Genomic DNA, 14127 nt, shown 5'->3' with positions numbered 1-14127 from the left:
AATATATGATATTTGTTTATCATTTTCTGACTTACTTCACTCTGTATAATAGGCTCTAGGTTCATCCACTTCATTAGACCTGACTTAAATGTGTTTCTTTTTATGGCTGAATAATATTCCATTATATATATGTACCACAGCTCTTTATCTGTTCATTTGTCAATGGACATCTAGGTTGCTTCCAAGTCTTAACTATTATAAACAGTGCTTCTTGAACACTGGGGTACATGTGTCTTTTTCAGTTTTGGTTTCCTCAGGGTATATGCCTATTAGTGGGATTGCTGGGTGATGTTAGTTTGATTCTTAATACTGTTAGTAGAGTCCTTGATTATTTAAAGTTCTGGTTGGTGTCCTTATTTCCTCTTTCCTGACTCCTTGCACTGTGAAAAAGAAAAGTACTTATAGTCTGTGGTATATTCAAACTTTAGGTAAAAAGAAGAGCCTTATTAATATGAATGTACAATAACAAACTTCTTCTGAACTCTTAAAATTGTCAGGCATCCTTGCAGAGGGAGTGTTCTGTCTTTTCCTTTATATGCTATTGTAAATCTTTGATTTTGATTTAGAGCTGCAATATAAATTCATGATTGGGTGGTTTTTCCTCTTTGATATTATCTTGAAATTTTCTCACATTGATAATTTTGCTGTAAAATGTACAGATTGACATTTCCCTCCAAATTGTATATGGTTAATCATATTTAAGGTGAGAAAACACTGGTTTAATGCTTAGCTGATCTATCAAAAAATTCTCTCCTTTTCTAGATTACAAGGGAAGATTTAGGACTCTGAGAATGTTTCCCTTGAAGGATGCCGAAATGGGTGCCTTTACCTTCTTTGCCTCTGCTTTGCCCCATGATGTCTGTGGAAGCAATGGGCTTCCTCTCACACCAAATTCCATCAAGATTTTAGGGCGCTTTCAAATCCTCAAGACCATCACTCACCCCAGACTGTGCCAGTATGTGGATATTTCTAGGGGAAAGCATGGTGAGTTGTTGTTTTCTCATATTTTGTGTTCTCTACCCTGTTACCCTGATTAGGTTATAATACATACAGTAAGTGTTAATCGCTCAGTCCTGTCTGACTCTTTGTGGCCCAATGGACTGTAGCCCACCAGACTCCTCTGTCCATGGGATTCTCCAGGCAAGAATACTGGAGTGGGTTGCCATTCCCTTCTCCAGGGGATCTTCTCAACCCAGGGATCTAACCTGGGTCTCCTGCATTGCAGGCAGATTCTTTACCATCTGAGCCACCACAGAAGCCATAATAATAAACAGTAAACATATAAAGTAATCAGAGTGTGTATGTTTGCTTGCCATCACTTTTCACTCCAGCCAAACTGAGCCATTTGAGTTTTCCTGACTGCATTTGAATGATTCATATTTCTCAGATCTGAGAATCAGAATTTTTAATATTCTTTTTTAAGGGAAGCCCCTATCCTCAAGCATATTTCTTCATCTCTCTAAAAAGGAAATGAAAGTTCTAATGTTAGAAACTCTGTGTTCTGTTACTCGTTATGTCCGACTCTCTGTGACCCCATGGGCGGTAGCCCACCAGCTGCCTCTGTCCATGTAATTTTCCAGGCAAGAAGACTGAAGTGGGTTGCCATTTCCTTCTTCAGGGTATCTTCCTGACCCAGGGATCAAACCTGCATCTCTTTCATCTCCTGCATTGGCAGGTGGATTTATTACCAGTGAGCCACCTGAGAAGCCTGATAGAAACTTTAGAATTGTCTATTAGAATGTACTTTATGATTGCAAGTAATACTTTGGGCTAAGTTTCTTCCAATGAAAAGAGGGTCACTAATATCTTTACCTCTTCGTAGCTGCATTAGTCTTTTTATATAGGATTTCATTTAGTAGAGTTGAATTCTATTGGTTAAAAAGTCAGTATTTCACCAGGAAGAAGTTTACTGCCTTTTTAGTAGTATAGTCGGGGCTTCCCAGGTAGCACTGGTGGTAAAGAACCTGGCTGCCAGTGCAGAAGATGTAAGAGATGTAGGTTCAATCCTCTGGGGGAGGGCATGGCAACCTACTCTGTTATTCTTGCCTGGAGAATCCCATGGACAGAGGAGCCTGGCAGGCTGTGGTCCATAGGGTCACAAAGAGTTGTATATGACTGAAGCGACTTAGCACGCACGCATGCAGTAGTGAAGTCACGTTCTTCTGTAACTTGTATCTTAGCCCATTCTCCTTGCTAAAATATGACACTATGAACCGAGTGGCTTATAAACAAGAAGAGTCCATTTCTCACAGTTCTGGTGGCTGGGAAGTCCAAGATTAAGGCAAGAGCAGATGCTATGTCTGGTGAGGCCCACTTCTTCATCAACAGTCATCTTCTCCCTGTAACCTCACTTGGTGGGAGGGGAAAGGGAGTTTTCTCAGGCTTCTTTTACAAAAGAAGAGCACTGATCCTGTTAATGAGGGCCCCACCCTAATGGCTTCCCATGTGGGGCTAGTGCCTGTCAATGCAGAAGATATAAGAGACTCGAATTCAGTCCCTGGATTGGGAAGATCCCCTGGAGAAGAGCATGCCAACCCACTTCAGTACTTGCCTGGAGAATCCCCATTGACAGAGAAGCTTGGTGGGCTACAGTCCATGGGGTTGCAAAAAGTCGAACATGACTGAAGCAACTTAGCATGGACACCCTCATGATCTAATCGCCCCCTCAAAGCCCCACCACCAGACACCATCACACTGAGGATTAAGTGTCAACATATGGATTTGGGAGGTGGGGCATAAATGTTCAATCCATAGCACCCCTGAAGGTGCTTATGGTGGCAATATTTTAATTATTTTAAAATTATTTTTGAAAGCTTAATTTCATGCTTAAAATTATTTTAAATGCGCTTCAGTGAAATATATTTAATTTTTCTAACAAAATGAATTGTGAAAGTTAATCCCATATACTTACTGATATTGTACTGTTTTTATTCCTTTAAAAATGGCATTTTCAGATGTTTCAACCTAATATTAAAGATGCTGAAAAAAAATGCAAACTCTATTTCCTTAGTTTTGCTGAAAAACAGGCTAAATGATACTTTCAAGTAGTCTAGTTTATGCCCCTTGAAAATAGTTTCTCTGAAAGTTTTATAGAATTTGAGTAGAAGATGTTTTTTGTAATAAATATTATTAATGGCTAACATTTATTGAGTGTTTATTACTTACTAGGCAGCATTCTAAATGCTTTACATATTTTAATTAACTTAATCCTTATAACATTACCATGAAGTAGGAACTCTCATTGTATTCACATTTTACAGATGAGGAGATTGAGGCACAGAGCAATTAAGTAGCCTAGGAACTTTTGGCAAGTTTGTTGTTTACAAACAAGCAAACAAAAAAAAAACCTTTTTGCTAAAGTTTTTGTTGCTAAAGAGCTTCAAGACAATAACTGAATTATTGATATCATTTGGGGCTTTTATATAACCAAATAGTTGACAGATATTGTCAATCCCTGAATGCCTCAAATACCACCCCACCCCCATCCAATTACAAATTCTAAAGAATTTTCGCTTGTGGAATTGGCCTAGTTCCAAAATCACTCCAATATGGCTATATGGTAGAGCATTATCATCTATAACCAAAATTTGCTGTTGTATATCTGAAACTTTGGACTATGCCTATCTTCCCAAATTCTTGCCACTTTACTCAGTTCTTGGGACTTTTTCATTTCTTTTTTTTTTTAAGATTGATTGATTGATTGATTTTTGGCTGTGCTGGATCTTCACTACTACTCGGGCTTTTCTCTAGTTGTGGCAGTCGGGGGCTACTCTCTAGTTGTGGTGCTCTGGCCTTCTTATTGTGGTGGGTGGTCTTGTTGCAGAGCCTGGGCTCTAGGGCGTGCAGAGTTCAGTAGTTTCAGCTCCCAGGCTCTAAAGCACAGGCTCAACTGTTGTGGTGCATGGGCTTAGTTTCTCCTTGGCATGTGGGATCTTCCTGGATCAGGGATGGAACCTGTGTCTCCTGCATTAGCAGGCCGATTCTTTACCACTGAGCCACCAGGGAAACCCCGGACTTCTTTATTCTTGTATCCTGAAGTGCGCTTTATTCTCTCCCACTGACTGGAAGCCTATTTGGAGCATCACTTCAGATGACTGGGGTCTTGCGTCTGTCCAGTTTTCCCTAGACTTTTTGGAATAGGCTTTTTGGGATTATTGACTCAATAGTCCTAGAGTCAAGAGTCTTGAGCTCCTTTTTTTCATCCCTCTACCTAAGTGAGCCTCTGTAAATACTGAACCAGAAAAACCTTATGACATAATCTCTCTGGGGAGCCCTCCTGCTAACTGCACAGGAAACTTCTTTTTAGTTATAAATGTCAGGTAGGAAGTAATCCCCTTGGACACTGTTAGGCTCTGATGTGGGTAGTCTCCTTAGGCCCAATCACCATGTTCCTGGTTACTCTGTTTCCCCTGATTGCCCTGCTCCTAGGTCTCCACAGCCCTCTCTTCCAGAGACACACAGATTATGGATGTGTATAAAATTCATATATTTTAAGTTTGACTGCCTGGAATGAAAATATGTTATTGTCAAAAGGTTAGGGAATTCGATTACCTTTTTTTTTTTTTTTTTACTGTTGGCAATGTTCATTGTCCTGAAAAGTCGTAAGCATAAGGAGTAACTCATGAAATTAGAGTAAGTGTTGTTGTGAAGGTCTGTTTGTTCCAACTATCCCAGTCATTTCAGTTACATTTAGCTTGAAAAATTTGAGAAGTCAACAGTCTCCTAAGTGAACAATGCATATTTCTCAATGATGTAATCATTTTGGTTTGGACTGTACTTGTCTCCTCAAAGAATCTTGATTTTGGTCCCTTTATTCTGTTCTTGCTACGCAGATATCTCTCATCTTGTCATTGTTAGTCCCACACTCTCCCCATTTTACTTGGAGTAAGTGTAACATGTGGTTCATTTTAGTAACATTATGTTTTCACATGTTAGGTTAGCTCAGAAGTCAAGCTTTCACTGTTTCCAACAGATCATTCAGAACTGATTCAAGATGATATTAGTTTCTTGCTAACTCAGCAGGTTGATGTATTTAATCTCAAGAATAGTTTACATTTGAATTTTTGAACTTGATTTATCAAAAGAGAAATTGAGTAAAATATTTTTAAAAGAAAAAAGATCAGTAAAGCCTGAAAGTACTTAAGTTAACAAACTTAATTTTTTTCTTTTGAACTTGAAATCTCAGCAGTTTTAGAAGCATAGAAAGGATCATGAATGGTAATATATTCCAATTGATTTGGTATTGATTGCCCAAAAATCTTTTTTTATTGCTAGGAAAATCAAGAAAAAAATTATTTTAATTAATAGATTTGAAATTTAGGTGAAGAATAATTGAATTGTTAAGGGCCTATAAGATAATATTGTATCTCTAACTGCATATATATATTTCAACCTGAGTGTCTGTATCAGTTTAGAGTTCCATCAGAGAAACAGAACCAGTAGGACATAGATGGCTGGATAGCCTGATAGCTATAGATTAATTGGTTGGAGTTGGTTTATGTGATTGTGGGGGCTAGGCAAGCTAGCCTGAAATCCATAGGGCAGATCATCAAAGACTAGGTGAATTTTTATATAATAACTGAAGTCATAGTCCCAAGCGTGGAGTTTCTTCTCCAGAGAAGACTGGATTCTGCTCTTAAGGCCTTAGTAACTGATTGAATCAGGACCACCCAGATTATCTAGGGTAATTGTCCTTACTCACATTAAACTTGCCGGAGTCCTGCTCCAGCTGGTCCAGGGTTCCCTCAGGATGGACGACGTCGGCGATGCGAATGAGAAGACACAGCGAGTCTCGGTGTTTCCAAGTGTCTCCTGACTTTATTGTTTTCAAGGCAGTTTTTATATTTTTAGTTGTACATAGAAACAAATGTAAAGTGTAGAGTCATGCCAAATCAGATCAATGGGTCAGCAGTTTTTGACCCTTATCGGAACCAGGACACTGTTTGTGTTTTTAGTTACAAAAAGTTTAAAGTTGTTTACATCATCTTATGGCCTGGAGGCCTGCTAACATCTGGTGACTCTTTTATTGATAAGGGTTGATCAGCCAGGACACTTTTTCTAAAAGTATTTTTGTATTAGGCACAGAAAGTACCAGGGTTACATTTTTTTAAAGAATACAGGCACAGCAGATTATGACAAAGAAAGAATTCATAAACTCAGAGTTTCAAGCTAAAACCTGTTTTCTGTACTCTATCTTATGCCTTGAGCCTAACAGAGAAGAATGTGGTCCCATAAAGTCATGGCACAGCAAGCTGAAAACAATGTAGTGCCAAGGTCAGTGCTTAGCAAAATCACCAGCTGAATTAACAATTGTCTTATTATTTGTATTAAAGCTAAACTTCTATTTATAAAAATCTCTAACTATTATGCTTTCATTATATAGGCTAAATACGTTAAGAGCAAAAACATAGTGAGTAAATATAGACTAAGTAACAGTTTCATAAAGCAATATCTCTTATATTTCCTAATAAGCCTTTTTTCTTACAAAGGGCTCTGTGCCCATTGGGGCTTTCTGTGTGGAGGCTCTCAATGCTGTTTATTGTTAAGGAGCGGTCATGCACATTAGCTCCAAAGGCACAGGTACATTTATTAAACAAACTAATATGCTAGCAAGAGGAATTTAGATTAGTATACCCTATATCTTAGATAATTTTATTAGGGTGTTACTGTTCAGGGGCCTTGTCGATTGAGGTTTCAGAAAGATCTATTTTAGAAGAGAATCAGGAAAGGCCTTTTGTCTAAGTTACAGAAAATAAGAGGTTTATTATAACAAACGTCAGAAAGACAGATATCATCTTTAAGGTGAGCGCTGAGGCAGCCTTCCGGGAATCCCTGAGGCCTGAGAAGCCGTGCTGGATCAGTCCTGCTCCTCATGACTCTGTCATGGGTGGGATCTCATGAGCTGGCTCCTGGCAAAACTAATTGTACATTTTAATCAATTATTTAATGCCTTCACAGTAACACCTAGGCTAGCGTTTGAATAACTGAAGACTATAGTCTAGCCTGTTGACTCATAAAACTGATCATCACAGTGACCTAGTAATGGTATTCTCTTAAGCACAGAATCACCCTTTATCAGTTCGACTGTATTAATATTTATTTAGATATTTTATGTAAAAGGTGATGAGCTAGTCTCAGTTTTTACTGTAAATAAAGAAAGAATGATGCAGTAACTGTATTCTAATAACCTTTAATATTATCTTAACACATTCACAATTTACTTCTTTCTCCAGATTAAAAGTTTTGTAAAATCTTTCATTTAGTCCCTCTTTTTATTCAACTACTTTATTATCTGTCTTGCTTAATATTGTACTCTCTTCCATTTCTTAGCATTGACTTAAAACTTACAGTTCAAGCCATATGTACACTACAGAGATACTTGGCACTCATCAAATATTTCATATAGGAAAGATTATTTCATGGTTCTTATATGTTATACTCTTTAAAATTCATCTTGGTGTCACATTTGTTTTTTATAAATAATGCCACTATATTGCTGACTTATATTTGGCATGTTATGATTCTCAAATATTTTTGTCATATTTTATTCTGTGAAATTATATTGTCTTATAACAAGCAGAAGTTATTTTCAAACAGTTGTTTAGAGTTTCAGGATGAAGTCTCTCTAATGATTTTTTGGAAAAAAACCTAGTTCATATTGGAAGCATTGTCTTGGAATATATTCCATTACCTCTGGGAGAATCTTTGATATTCTGCCAGGATTATGGGTCTGCTATATTAAAGTAATATTTACTTTAAAGTTCCATAGGATCCTGAAGCTTTGGCAAACTCTAGTTTATGAAGTTTTGAAGGATTTCCTGAAGAAACTTGATAATTTTTTTTCTAAATCATTGTAAAACCTTTTTTATACTAATGCCAAACACTTTAAAATCTTTGATAGATATGGAGACTTGTGAGTATCTAACTTAAAATTATTAATTAATGGAGTATGCACATTTTAGCATATTCTGATGGTCTTTTATATTAAAATCAGTGCTATTGTGATATTATTACGCCTTGTTTACAGAGCAGGCATATACTTTTCTACACAGGACAGATTTCTATTTAGAAAATGACAGTCATTATATGAGACTTATTCATTTCTAATGGCCACATTGAGCCTTTGCTCAAGTTAACTAATTTAACAAGTAATTTTAAATTAGATGTGTATGTCTGAGATATTTTAGAAACTGGTGATGCATTTTGAACAAGACCAAAATCTTTTCCTGCCATCAGGAAATGCATTATCTAGGAAAGAACAAAGACATTAGATAAAAATGTATACAAATCCTTAGGATTTCAAATGAGTGCTACAAAAGAAAAGTACATTGTGAAATAGATGATATTATAGGAGGAGTGAATTGATTTGGGGGGACCAGGAAAGTGTTTCTGGAGGAAATCACATTTAACTGTATAGTAATAATAATAGCTAACACTTAGTGATTCTTATATGCCAAGTCCTTATTTTGTATTAACTCATTTCAACCTCACAACGGCTCTATGAGGTAGGTCCTTATTTTTCCTTCATTTTGCAAAAGAGGAAACCTTGGCATAGAGAGGTTAGCAAACTAATGAGTATTAAACCTAAAATTTGAACCCAGACCATATAGTCTGTGCTCTTAATCACTGTATTTCATGATAGGAGTTCACTGGGGGAAAAACAGGGAAGATCATCTTAGACAATAGGAATCCATGTAATAGTACTTTAAGGTAGGAAAGGTGAAGGAAGACCAGTGTAGCTGGAAGTTGGTGAGCAATCCACAAAATAACAAAAAACAAGGCTATACCGGGAGTTACGTATTCAGTTTTATTAATTATTATTTTAGCACTTAGATTTTTGCATGAAAATATGTAGGAAGGCAGTAACAATTAATCGGAGATGATTGGTTAAGAGATTGTTTTAGTAATCTAGTAAGAAATGATGTTGGCTTGGACCCAGATTGTGGCAGATGAAGCAAACTGCAGATTCTGTAGACATTTGAAAAATAGAAAGAGCAGTGCCTTTTCTTTGGATTTGAGAAATGGAGATTACTCCTAAGTTTGTAGCCTGAGCAGCTAGCAGGATAGTGGTACCACTTACTGGTACTAAAGGGAAAGGCTTAAGGAGCAAACTATAAATTCAATTTGAGTTCTGTTGAGTTTGAGGTGACTTATATTAAAGTTAGAAATTGGCTATTGAGTTTAAAAGAGAACTCTGGGCTTGAGGTAAAATTTAGGAGTGTTTCAGCCTTGGGAGTAAATAAGGAGAAAACACAGTTGAAGACCCAGAATCAAAGGTGGAGGAACTAGAAGTATTTAAATTTGGGTAGAAGAGTTACCAGTCTACTGAGGAGACTAAGGAGTGGTAGCCAGTTAGGTGTAAGGAAAACTGACAGAAATGCTGCTTCCCATTTTGGTTTTCTGACAGTATTATTTGCTTTTTCCTTCTAGATCTTCATGAAGTGAAGTGAAGTGAAGTCACTCGGTCGTGTCTGACTCTTTGTGACCCCATGGACTGTAGCCTACCGGGCTCCTCTGTCCATGGGATTTTCCAGGCAAGAGTACTTGAGTGGGTTGCCATTTCCTTCTCCGGGGGATCTTCCCGACCCAGGGATCGAACCCGGGTCTCCTGAATTGTAGGCAGACGCTTTACCATCTGAGCCACAGTTGTGCTAAATCACTTGGAATTCAACTTTGCGTGCTCTTTTCTGTATTGAAGAACTAGACCTTTTATCTCACAGCTTTCTTTCCTATTCATTTTCCTTTTTTTCTCTTCATTTCATGGTCTTTCAAATTTAATTTTCTTCAGGTTCCTGTTCAGATCATCTGGAGCTTTCTTTTTTCCCCTGAAAGTGATGGTATTCATTTGTAGTAGTTTAAATTTTGTGTTTCAGGTCATTCTATATAATGCCAGCACCTCAGTTTGAACTTCCAAGAAGTGACCCATACGATATCCTGCCCTCACACTTCACATGGTTGCCTGTATTCCATTGTCTGTCATCTCTGCTATCAGCAGGCCAGACCTTACCTTACCTTGAACCAGTGCTTACTGAGATTTTTTCCTTTTACTAGATCTCCTCCTCTGAAATTTTTCCTATCTTCTGCTCTCATTTTTCTACCTTTGCCATTTTTCATTTTTCACCAAACCTCTATGTAGTCATCACTATTTCCGGTCCCTTTTCACTTTACTTCTTTTTCTTGTCTTAGTTTGCCATCTGAGAAGGAAATGGCAACCCGCTCCAATATTCTTGCCTGGAAAGTCCCATGGACAGAGGAGCCTGGTGGGATACAATCCATAGAATCACAAAGAGTTGGACATGACTTAGCGACTAAACCACCACTACCCTTTTGTGTTTACTTTCTTCCTTGTCTTAGAACTCATTTTGCATAGATATACATAGTACCCCAATTTCTTTTAAAAACTTAATCTCTCCTGAAATAACCTTATCAAATCCCCAGCCACTTGTGGGCCCAATTGTGTCTTTCTCTGGTTCCTCTCACATTGTTTCATCCCAAAAGAAGGAGTTTGTTGATCTGCTACTGTGTCAGACAATGTGTCAGTCAATAATTAACTAATGATTACATTAAAAATGTATGGACTGACCTTCAAAACTGTGCTGACTTATTCTTAGACAGTTGATCTGTTGGAAAATAAAAATTCCATCATACTATATATTGTGCTCATGAAAATTTTATATTATTACTAATCTCAGCAGGCCCCATGATGTTACAAACAATCGCAAGTTGATTTTCAGTTCTTTCTCCATAATCGTGATTCAGAACATTTCTACTTTTCTCCAGTTTCTGAATTCAGTTTTAAAGATCTTATGTTTGAGCCAGACTGTCAAGACAGTTGTCCCTAGATCCCAGTTTCCCCTTCACTTCAAAATTTCTTTATATCTTCATCCAAGCTTTTTCTTCTGCTGGCCTGTGTTAGAAGAAGGATCACTTCTTTTTGCCAAAGGTAAACCTTTCCAGCTGTTTTTCCTAATGCACAGGGGAGAAATCATAGAGAAAAACACAAAATGAAGATTGTTATTTGATATATTGTTTTATAACACATTTATCTTGTTATTCTAGATATCTGATTTTTATGTAGTTAATACAGACTTTGAAAAGCTCTTTTCAAACATCATTTGTACTATATGTTAATATCTTTAGTGGAGTATATTGTTTTGTTACTAAAACATTGTATTAATCAAATATAAAGTGCATTTGTTTTTTTCTTTTTTTTCTCACTCAGAGAGATTGGTGGTGGTAGCTGAACACTGTGAACAGAGTCTAGAAGACTTGCTTCGTGAAGGGAAACCCGTGAGGTACTGTGTGTAATATCAGCACAATTAAATGAAAAGCAGAAATTGGCAAACAAAAAGCCGTTTTACATAGAAACTGCAGGGTCTTAGTTTCTTCTGTTACTTGTTTAATGATACAATCCAGTTGTAAATTTTCATTTTAAGAAAATTAATTCACAGGCCTCATAGAAATTCAGCATTGACATTATCCAGTGTTCAGCTTTTGTAGGCATTCTGCAAAGTACTTGATAAAAAATTACCAAAGAGGATATATGTGAAAACTTGAAATCTTTTTAGTACTAGGCTTTTCTTTAGCATAGCTGAAGTTAAGAGTATTTTCCAGAGACAAGTACATGGTAATTTCTCACAGGGTACTGGTATTGCTAAGAACATGGTGAACTGTATAAACTAAGGCCACATTGAAGAATAGAGAGAAATAATAATCATGGCTTGGGTGGAATCTAATCATACAGTTTAAATTCAGTTATTTTGATGACATATGAAATTTGCTTTCCATCTCAGGCATTTTTGGCAAGAAAAATATATGATCTAAACTTTATTGTAAATGTACTTTTTTTTTTTTTTTCTTTTTTTTTTTTTTCCCTTTTTTTTTTTTTTTTTTTTTATAAATTTATTTATTTTACTTGGGGGCTAATTACTTTACAATATTGTAATAGTTTTTGCCATACATTGACAAGAATCAGCCATGGGTTTACATGTGTTCCCCTTCCCGAACCCCCCACCCACCTCCCTCCCCCTCCCATCCCTCTGGATCATCCCACTGCCCCGGCCCCGAGCCCTTGTCACATGCATCGAACATGGAATGGTGCTCTGTTTCACATATGACAATACACATGTCTCAATGCCATTCTCCCAGAACGTCCCACCCTCACCTTCTCAATGAGCTTCTTCATTGATTTTCTGAAATTATCTTAAAATTATGAAAAATATTTTTAATGGATAAAATTTTACTAAAGCAATGAAGATTGCTTGCCTTGAGCTTTTATATGATTGTAATTATCCATTCTAGATTGAAGAAATATTCTTATTCTTGGTCAATAGTTTTTAATCATTGCTATGTTATAGATAATGATACATCTTTTTCAAGGGAGGAAAAATGTGTGTCTTAATAAATGCTAGTAATTTAATAGCAGCAAAAGAAGTTAGTTGAATAAAAGCACTTTCATTGCTACTTTAAATGGTTTGGTTTAAGTGGTCTCTGGAATGCAAGATGCAGATATCAAATCCACTATTGCCTCACTTGCTTTTTTATAAAAGTCTAATGTGACCTGGAGAAGGCAATGGCAACCCACTCCAGTGTTCTTGCCTGGAGAATCCTGTGGACAGGGGAGCCTGGTGGGCTGCCGTCTGTGGGGTCGCACAGAGTCGGACACGACTGAAGCGACTTAGCAGTAGCAGCAGCAATGTGACCGTAGTAATAAAAGTGACTTTTCTGTATATTAAACATAACTTAGTAAATATGTTTTTATAAATATAATTTTTGCATGTCACAAATCTTTGATTGTATTTGTTAAAGAGCATATTGCTCTTTGCTCACCAATTTAATTTTATACTTTAATTTATAGGCCACCTATTCTGAAATAAAAAAAAAAGAAAAATCTTCATGAAAGTTCAGTTCAGTTGGTCAGTCATATCCAACTCTTTGCGAACCCATGGACTGCAGCACGCCAGGCCTCCTTGTCCATCACCAACTCCCTGAGTTTACTCAAACTCATGCCTGTTGAGTTGGTGATGCCATCCAACCATGTTATCATCTGTCATCCCCTTCTCCTCCTGCCTTCAATCTTGCCCAGTATCAGGGTCTTTTCAAATGAGTCAGTTCTTCACATCAGGTGGCCAAGGTATTGGAGTTTCACTTCAACACCAGTCCTTCCAATGAATATTCAGGACTGATTTCCTTTAAGATGGACTGGTTGGATCTCCTTGCAGTGCAAGGGACTCTCAGGAGTCTTCTCCAACACCACAGTTCAAAAGCGTCAATACTTTGGCGCTCAGCTTTCTTTATAGTCCAACTCTCACATCCGTACACGACTACTGGAAAAACCATAGCTTTGACTAGATGAACCTTTGTTGGCAAAGTAATGTCTCTGCTTTTTAATATGCTATCTAGGTTGGTCATAACTTTTCTTCCAAGGAGCAAGCGTCTTTTAGTTTCATGGCTTCAGTCACCGTTTGCAGTATTTTGGAGACCCCGAAATGATCTGCCGCTGTTTCCAGTTTCCCCTTCTATTTGCCATGAAGTGATGCTACTGGATGCCATGATCTTTGTTTTTTGAATGTTGAGTTTTAAGCCAACTCTTTCACTCTCCTCTTTCACTTTCATCAAGAGGTTCTCTAGTTCTTCTACACTTTCTGCCATAAGGGTGGTGTCATCTGCATATCTGAGGTTATTCATATTTCTCCCGGCAATCTTGATTCCAGCTTGTGCTTCATCCAGCTCAGCATTTCTCATGATGTACTCTGCATATAAGTTAAATAAGCAGGGTGACAATATACAGCCTTGACGTACTCCTTTTCCTATTTGGAACCAGTCTGTTTTTCCATGTCCAGTTCTAACTGTTGCTTCCTGACCTGCATACAGGTTTCTCAAGAGACAGGTCAGATGGTCTGGTATTCCCATCTCTTGAAGAATTTTCCACAGTTTGTGGTGATCTACACGGTCAAAGGCTTTGTCGTAGTCAATAAAGCAGAAATAGATGTTTTTCTGGAAGTCTCTTGCTTTTTCGATGATCCAGCGGATGTTGGCAATTTGATCTCTGATTTCTCTGCCTTTTCTAAATCCAGCTTGAACATCTGGAAGTTCATGGTTCACATATTGTTGAAGCCTCGCTTGAAG

At 37.4% G+C, this 14127-nt stretch overlaps 1 protein-coding gene across 16 annotated transcripts in view; it reads left to right on the top strand.

The window, feature by feature from the left end:
• TBCK (TBC1 domain containing kinase) overlaps positions 1-14127 on the top strand; it is a 201238-nt gene that overhangs the window by 6254 nt on the left and 180857 nt on the right. For 8 of the 16 annotated variants that reach the window (XM_081484339.1, XM_081484391.1, XM_081484356.1 and 5 more), the window contains 2 exons: positions 763-984; positions 11222-11294. In XM_081484339.1, coding sequence (XP_081340465.1) covers positions 792-984; positions 11222-11294 — 266 coding nt within the window. In that variant the 5' untranslated portion in view covers positions 763-791. Of the gene's footprint in view, positions 1-762; positions 985-9429; positions 10943-11221; positions 11304-14127 lie in introns of those variants that run through there. The other 8 variants (XM_081484365.1, XM_081484424.1, XM_081484370.1 and 5 more) reach the window with 4 other exon arrangements.

This window comes from Giraffa tippelskirchi, chromosome 1, assembly GCF_054371585.1.
Source record: "Giraffa tippelskirchi isolate mGirTip1 chromosome 1, T2T-mGirTip1v1.2.pri, whole genome shotgun sequence".
Classification (NCBI taxonomy): Eukaryota; Metazoa; Chordata; class Mammalia; order Artiodactyla; family Giraffidae; genus Giraffa; species Giraffa tippelskirchi.
The sequence above is the reverse complement of the archived record's forward strand: the minus strand, read 5'-3'. Positions and strand labels throughout refer to the sequence as shown.